The sequence below is a fragment of the Bison bison genome, unplaced genomic scaffold, assembly GCF_000754665.1.
Source record: "Bison bison bison isolate TAMUID 2011002044 unplaced genomic scaffold, Bison_UMD1.0 scf7180017847351, whole genome shotgun sequence".
Taxonomy (NCBI): Eukaryota; Metazoa; Chordata; class Mammalia; order Artiodactyla; family Bovidae; genus Bison; species Bison bison.
This window is the reverse complement of record NW_011477924.1, coordinates 37,116-45,280: the sequence shown is the minus strand read 5'-3', so window position 1 is coordinate 45,280 and position 8,165 is coordinate 37,116. Positions and strand designations below refer to the sequence as shown.

The 8,165-nt window shown below is 40.4% G+C and overlaps 1 protein-coding gene and 1 pseudogene across 1 annotated transcript in view; both read left to right on the top strand.

Moving 5' to 3' along the window:
• LOC104990652 (chromosome unknown open reading frame, human C12orf54) overlaps window positions 1-7,071 on the top strand; it is a 23,800-nt gene extending 16,729 nt beyond the window's left edge. Inside the window, 5 exon segments of the mRNA XM_010842877.1 lie at window positions 1,588-1,612; window positions 4,041-4,083; window positions 5,556-5,685; window positions 5,687-5,725; window positions 6,868-7,071. Coding sequence (XP_010841179.1) covers window positions 1,588-1,612; window positions 4,041-4,083; window positions 5,556-5,685; window positions 5,687-5,725; window positions 6,868-6,888 — 258 coding nt within the window. The 3' untranslated portion in view covers window positions 6,889-7,071.
• Window positions 6,944-8,165, top strand: part of LOC104990663 — a 3,913-nt pseudogene continuing 2,691 nt past the window's right edge.

The window sequence follows — 8,165 nt, the reverse complement described above, 5'->3', positions numbered from 1 at the left end:
TTGAGCATTACTTTGCTAGTGTGTGAGATGAGTGCAATTGTGCTGTAGTTTGAACATTCTTTGGCATTGCCTTTCTTTGGGATTGGAATGAAAACTGACCTTTTCCAGTCCTGTGGCCACTGCTGAGTTTTCCAAATTTGCTGGCATATTGAGTGCAGCACTTTCACAGTATCATCTTTCAGGATTTGGAATAGCTCAACTGCAATTCCATCACCTCCACTAGCTTTGTTCGTAGTGATGCTTCCTAAATCCCACTTGACTTCACATTCCAGGATGTCTGGCTCTAGGTCAGTGATCACACCATCGTGGTTATCTGTGTCATGAAGATCGTTTTTGTATAGTTCTTCTGTGTATTCTTGCCACCTCTTCATAATATCTTCTGCTTCCCTTAGATCCATACCATTTCTGTCCCTTATTGTGCCCATCTTTGCATGAAATATTCCTTTGGTATCTCTAATTTTCTTGAAGAAATCTACAGTCTTTCTTGCTCTATTGTTTTCCTCTATTTCTTTGCGTTGAACATTAAGGAAGGCTTTCTTTCTCTCTCTTCTTGCTATTCTTTGGAACTCTGCAATCAAATGGTGATATCTTTCCTTTTCTCCTTTGCCTTTAGCTTCTCTTCTTTTCTCAGCTATTTGTAAGGCCTCCTCAGACAACCATTTTGCCTTTTTGTATTTCTTTTTCTTGGGGGTGGTCTTGATCATTGCCTCCTGTACAATGCCATGAACCTCTATCCATAGTTCTTCAGGGACTCTATCAGATCTAATCCCTTGAATCTATTTGTCACTTCCACTGTATAATCATAAGGGATTTGATTCAGGTCATACCTGAATGATCTAGTGTTTTTTCCTACTTTCTTCAATTTAAGCCTGAATTTGGCAATAAGGAGTTCATGATCTGAGCCACAGTCAGCTCCTGTTCTTGTGTTTGCTGACTGTATAGAGCTTTCCCATCTTCAGCTGCAAAGAATATAATCAATCTGACTTTGTTATTGACCATCTGGTGATGTCCAGGTGTAGAGTCTTTTCTTGAATGAGGAGAGTGAAAGTGAAAAGAAAAGTGAATGAAACTCAGTCGTGCCCTGCTCTTTGTGATCCCATGGACTGTAGCCTGCCAGGCTCCTCTGTCCATGGGATTCTCCAGGCAAGAACACTGAAGTGGGTTGCCATTCTATTCCCCGGGGGATCATCCCAACCCAGGGATCAAACCTAGGTCTCCTGCCCGAAGAGAATGAAAGAGGCCAGAAAACAGCACAGAAGGGCCAGAAAAAATAAAAGAGGACAGGTCATTGCATGAATCATTATGACTGTAGGTAATGAACTGTGTATCTCCTACCCCTAATAAGGCCAGAGTTTGTCCTATTTATTATTCAGCAAACATTTATTGAATATGCTATATGCAGTGCATTGTGTTTGATGTGAGGCATAAAAAAACAACACACACTCTTTCAGGAAACTTGGAATTTCATTACATTCCCAAGAAGCCCACATGTCTCACACAGACACCCCTATAATTTTACCAAGTCTAGCTGGTACACTGAAGAGGAGAGTGGCCCCTGACTCTCTGACTTTCTCTCATTTTTTTCAGCTGCAAGAAGATGCTCGGACTCGAGGTAAAAAGCAATATTTCAAGGTTTTGGTAAACCAAGGGTGAGGGGAGGGAATAAGAACGAGTTTATATCAAAGTCTCAACGTGGGAGCTTCATTTGGCTGAAAGCTGGAGTCTGGGTCCCGCTAGTCTCTCCTCTTTCTGGTCCAGTTATCTGGACAGAGACAGCAGGGTCCCTTTCTCCCTTGGAATGGCTGTTGAGGGCCAGAGGACACTCTCAGCCCTGTCAGACATGGCACTTATCAGGAGAGGAGAGACAACAATCGGAGGGAAGCTTCCCAGCTCTGTGTTTAGGGTTTAGGAGGCACAGAAGAGTGGGGAAGCCAAAATGGAATGATTATTTAGGGTAGTCAAATTATAGTACTCAAATGATCATATGCAGATTTTAAGTTTCAAATTAAAACATGTAGGTGCTGTGCTTAGTTGGCTCAGTCATGTCCAACACTTTGCAACCCCATGGACTGTAGCATACCAGGCTCCTCTATCCATGGGGATTTTCCAGGCAAGAATACTGGAGTGGATTGCCATGCCCTCCTCCAGGAGCCTAGAATTATAGCATAAATTTAGCCATAGTTGGAGTTCCTTCTTTTCCAAAAAGAAACTTATAAATAAGGGCTTTTCAAATATTTGAATGTATACAAATTACCTTGGTACTTAATTCAATAGGCCTGAGACTCATGTGATGCTGGAACCTGTGGTTCATGAATCAGACTTTGAATACTAAGGGTATAAATGAATTCACTGAAATATCCTCTAATGTCACAAACACACACTACTATATATAAAACAGATAACCAACAAGGACTTACTGTATAGCACAGGGAACTCCACTCAACATTCCGTAACAACCCATATGGGGAAAGAATCTGAAAAAGAATGAATATACGTATACATATAATTGAATCACTTTGCTGTACACCTGAAACTGACATAACATTGGAAATCAACTACTTTTTTATTTTTAATTCAATGTATATTATTTTAATATTTGTCCATAAGAACATTTATAACTGATCATCTAATTTGGGTTAAATGTGTCACTGTGCTTAGTTGTTCAGTCGTGTCTGACTCTTTGTGATCCCACGGACTATAGCCCGCCAGGATTCTCCAGGCAGGAATACTTGAGTTGGGTGCCATTGCCTACTCCAAGAAATCTTCCTGGTCCAGGGATCAGACCCATGTCTCTTCTGTCTCCTGCACTGGCTGGTGGATTATTTACCACTAGTGACTCCTGAGAAGCCCAAAAGTATCACTACTCAGTTTTGTCTTTTGAAGTGTTCTCCAAACAGGACTTGCTCAGTGATGTAAGCTATTTTGTTTTCATTCTGCAGCATATGCTATCTCTGTATGGTTTGGAGGTGGTCTTAGCTTTGGAGGTGCACATAAGATTAATAGCATTCAGTGAGTGGTGTACTGAAAGTATCCGTAAGTTACCACCCAGGTATACACATGTTCCCCTTGTTGATGTATGGCAAAACCAATATGATATTGTAAAGTCATTAACCTCCAATTAAAATAAATAAATTTATATTAAAAAAAAAAGTTACCACCCAGGAATCTCTAATCTCTGCTGAATTCTGAATATCAGTTTCCATTCCTTGGGCCCATGCAGGGCAGCAGACAGGACCAAAAATATGGAAATATGGCCAAGCAGAATCCATCTTGAGGTACAGGGAAAACTTCTTGGCTGCCAAGGCCTAAGGGTCTTCAGGTCAAAAGGGTTAAGTTTATCTAAGCTTGAAAGATGTTCTCCTTTATTCAAGGAAGTCTGTTTTCCAAATAGGTCACTACAGGCCCTGGAATACCTGCTTGATGACCCAATGTCAAAAACATGGATTTAGGATCTTGATTGTTGTTGTTGTTTTCTGCTTCCTAAAAGGTGGGTGGGTGGGGGAATTCAGAATAAGACAAGAAGAATTCTTCTCATTGTATTTTCCATACTAGAAAAGGAGACAAGGTGGATTAGAAGACAGAGCTAGCAAGGAGACAGAGATAGCATATGCTGCAGAATGAAAACAAAATAGCTTACATCACTGAGCAAGTCCTGTTTGGAGAACACTTCAAAAGACAAAACTGAGTAGTGATACTTCTGGGCTTCCCAGGTGTCACTAGTGGTAAAGAATCCACTAATGACACTAATCTAGTGTCAGTGCCCTGGGACTGAGGAATTGGACTAACTCCAAATGCCCAGAGCTGGTTAAATCTGGTGGCCATGATTCGATATATACTTTGTAAGTGACCAGATGTCCAGTGTCACGTTCTGCAACTGCCTCTCTGACAGGCCTATAGTTCTTTAGCTTCTCCACAAGTTCTGGTCTCTCCCACTTTGACTGGCCATACTTCAAACTAAGGATGTGAGCAGGGCTCAAGGCTTCTAAGGAGATACTTTCAGACCCCTGCAATGGAATGACTCCTTCCTGTGTCCCATTCAGGGATGAGCTCCGTGACACCCACATCATCTGCATCCAAGATTGGGTAAGTGACCCTCTTTTGAGAGTCCCTAAGGGAGATAGCATCCACCTGGATATGGTGTAGTGACTAGGAATACTGCAGTCTCTGAGCCTTGAGTCTTCAGAACACTGTACTTCCAATGTATCTCTCTGGAGATGGCCCCCCACCACTCTCAATTAATGGTGAACTACAGAGCCAGGGCTTCTTCCTTCATCCTCAGCCCCACCAGAAATCTCTGGAATTTCAGGATCAGTCTGCACCTTACCATACAGATTTGGGGAAATTCTATTCACTCAATTTCGGAGAAGGCAATGGCACCCCACTCCAGTACTCTTGCCTGGAAAATCCCATGGACAGAGGAGCCTGGTAGGCTACAGTCCATGGGGTCGCTAAGAGTCGGACATGACTGAGCGACTTCCCTTTAACTTTTCACTTTCATGCATTGGAGAAGGAAATGGCAACCCACTCCAGTGTTCTTGCTTGGAGAATCCCAGGGACGGGGGAGCCTGATGGGCTGCCGTCTATGGGGTCGCACAGAGTCGGACATGACTGAAGCAACTTAGCAGCAGCAGCAGCATTCACTCAATTTAAGGGAAAAAAGGAGATGCAGAAAGAATGACAGATAAAAAAGGAAAGCCACACAAAGGAAAAAAAAAGTAAAATGAGGAACTTAGAAAGAGGACTTAGAAAAAGAAAATTTTAAAAACTTGAAAGTCCAATGCCTCAACATTGGGAGATGTCCATTTATTTTCCATCCAAAAGAAAGACTAGGAGGAAAAAAATCAGGCTATACCACCAGAGATTTAATTTAGATACTAGGAAAAACTTAGTGAAAACGGAAAAACAGTGTACTGGGTAGTAAGAGAGCAGCAGCATATTCGGCAGAGGACTTCGGAAATACTTTTAAAAATCACTTTGACCTGTTTCAGATACGGTTCCACCTGAACCAGGAAATGGATAAGGTGAACTTCCTTGGTCCCTGTTTCAACCCAATTTGATCCTATTCTAGAGAGTTGACCCTAGTGAAGTAAAAAAGCATTCCTCTTAAAAAGATATATCCCTATAGTTTAAATTGATCATTGATGAAACCATGAAAGGAATAATGGACTGGAGATCTCATATTTACATAAATCTTAAATGTAATTATTATAAACCTTTACATATGAAGAGCACTTTTGATTGGTCAAAACCATATTGGATCAATGATTTTACTTTATTTCAGTATCCCTCTCTGAGGCAAACATGAGGAATTTACCTGAATTTCCTGATGAAAACATGGGCTCTGATAAGACACATCTCCTAATCCCATTAAGGGCACTCTCTTATAGGTCACAAGATCATCAGGGAATTGCAATTCCCAGAGCTAGTGATGCCTGTTACTGGTGAAGTCTGACAACAAAATAAATCCTTAAGGACAGTGGAGGCCAGGGAGGCGGCCCCAGGGATGGGCTCTCTCTCCCTCATACATTCACAGCCTCCTCTTATTTGGTACAAAGCACCAAGACTTCAGATGCTGCAACAACCCCAAAGTTGGGAAGACTGCTGTCAGGCACTGGAGAGCAGCCATCAGGGATCCAGGCCCAAAACCTAAGAGGACAGTCCTCTGATCAATCAGCTTGCTACCCTCAACCCTAATCCAACAATCAATGAAGAAGACCACCTTCAGGTATTTCACCGAGGTCTTTCCCCTGAACTCCACCCTTCATATCCTCAGGAACCCAGGCCTCATCAAGTCCTCACTCTACTATGGCAGAGTAGCAAACTCCATTCCCTCTCCAAAGCTGGGGTTACCTGAGGAACAATCAGTTGAGAAGGTAGAAGCCTGAGGGCAGGGCCAAGCTGAAATCTTTCAGTTTCTTGATTGAGGAAGAGCCAGACAGAGTGAGTCAGGTACAGATCTGTATAGGGAGGAGTGTTCAGAAATTGAGAGAGATAATTATGGGATAGAGAAATGGAAAGATAGAAAGTTTAAAAACACAGTAAGAAACATGAGGTCCATTATCCCCTTCGGGAAAGTACTCTGGAAACCTATGTTATTTTGAGGACTTAATTCAGAAACAAGAGTCAAACACTGTAGGTCCACAATAGACTTCATTGTCAAGATTTTCATTAATAAAGCAGTTAAATAAACTGCCCTCAAAGGAACTGCTTAAGTGATAGCCCATTTCCTCAACCTTTCAAACTCCCTGACTCTCTAGTTTCATCTGACACCTGATCTCATTTGGAGAAAAAGACCATTCTCAGATATTTATTTGTGTCACAGGCTAAGCTAGTGATACCCTCTCTATGGCCCTATATAAAACTTACTGGGAACTGCTGAAAACAGAATCTGAGTGATGAATGGTAGAGAAAATCAGGTTCATCTGCATGTGTCTAAGTACAATGACTCTGTGTATTTTCCTGAATAGTCCCATTTCAAATATTTTATCTCATCTCCCCCATATAGCATCAAAATACAAAATGTCCCAATATTTTGGCAACAAGATCACACCTTTATGAAAGAATATATACACCCACAAAACCTCTGTCATCATTTCAAACTCACTTGTGACTCAGAAATTAAGGCAGAAAATGTCCTTTCTCCTCAGTACAGCATAGGCAGCAAGTGTAGGACAGCAAAGCGTGGGCACCTACAGAGAAAGACAATGGTGTACAACCAGTGGGTCTCCTCCCTCAGTGTGTGTTTGATATCCTGGGAAACAGTCATGAGGGCAGAAGTAACATCTGTAGGACTGATTTTAATTTCGGTGCCATCTTCCTGGTAAACTAAATTTCTTTTATTCTCATCCATATGACTATGAAATCTAGGGCACAGCTTTGGTTGCCTGAAAAACAAAGTTATTGGGAAGGCATCACCACTGATCTGGAAGAGGGAGTGATACTCATGGGCAGAGATGCCAAGGTCTATGTCTACAACCGGGAACCTGGAAATCAAGTGAGACCTACATACATCACAACTGCCAAGCAAAGAAACCAGCAAACAACTGATAAAAATAAATGTGGTGTAAAAGACGTCTATCCGATTGGCTCTTAGTGGGTAGTGGAATGTACTGCTTGAATGTCCAAGTATGGTCTTGCATTTGGTTCAGAGAACAGCATAGGTTAGAAGAAGATCTGGATTAGAAAGTCACAAACCCATTTTAATTTTACCCAACTTATGGATTCATAGGTCTCAGTTTCCTCCCCTATAAATAAGGAAACATAACTAGAAAATGCTGGAGGCTCCTTTCATTTCTAATATCTTGTGATCTGACGAGCCTCACAGTCTATGACTCCAACATGGCTATATCCCCCAAAACTACAGAAAAAGCCAACTAGTCCAAAAATACTTCCTGCAAGAAAAAAACTACTTAGGATATTTATCAAAGATGTTGCAAACACATATAAAGCATATATCATGACATAAAAGGTGGAGTTTTTAATCATTACTTGTTCTTTTCCCAATAAAATTTAGACAAAAAGAAAATAACATATTAAAAATGATACAACATAGAATTTAAAACCAGTGGTGAGAATTTGTCACAATACCAGTAAAATAATAAATAAAAATCCATTCTAACAATAAAATAAGTTTTAAAAAGTATCACCTCATTAGATACTGACTTGGCATTTGTTGAGAGACAAATCTTGAGTTTTTAAATTGAGACTACAAAAGTAATGGAATTTTTTTCACATGATAGAGAGACCCCATAATTTCAGGGTTGTACTGAAAACAGAAACAACACAAGGATCCCTTATATTTTCATGCCAATTCAGAAGTATTTAAAACGCTTTCAGTGCTTTTCCCAGTTCCCAGAGCAGATAAATATAAATCCCTGTAAGACATTTTATAGAAGTTGACAGACAGTAAAATTCATCGAGAAAAATAGGCAAAAAAAAACTTTTAAGGACTATTGATGAAGTTACCTTCAAAATTTTACTTCTAAAAGTCAAGAGAATGAGAAGACAAGTCACATATTGGCAGAAAATATTTGCAAAAGACACATCAGATAAACAAAAATATACCAAAAAATGTTTAAAACTCAACAATAAGAAAATGAACAACTAAGTTTAAAAATTGAGAACAGACTGCTCACTAAAGAAGATATACAGATAGAAAGAGTTCA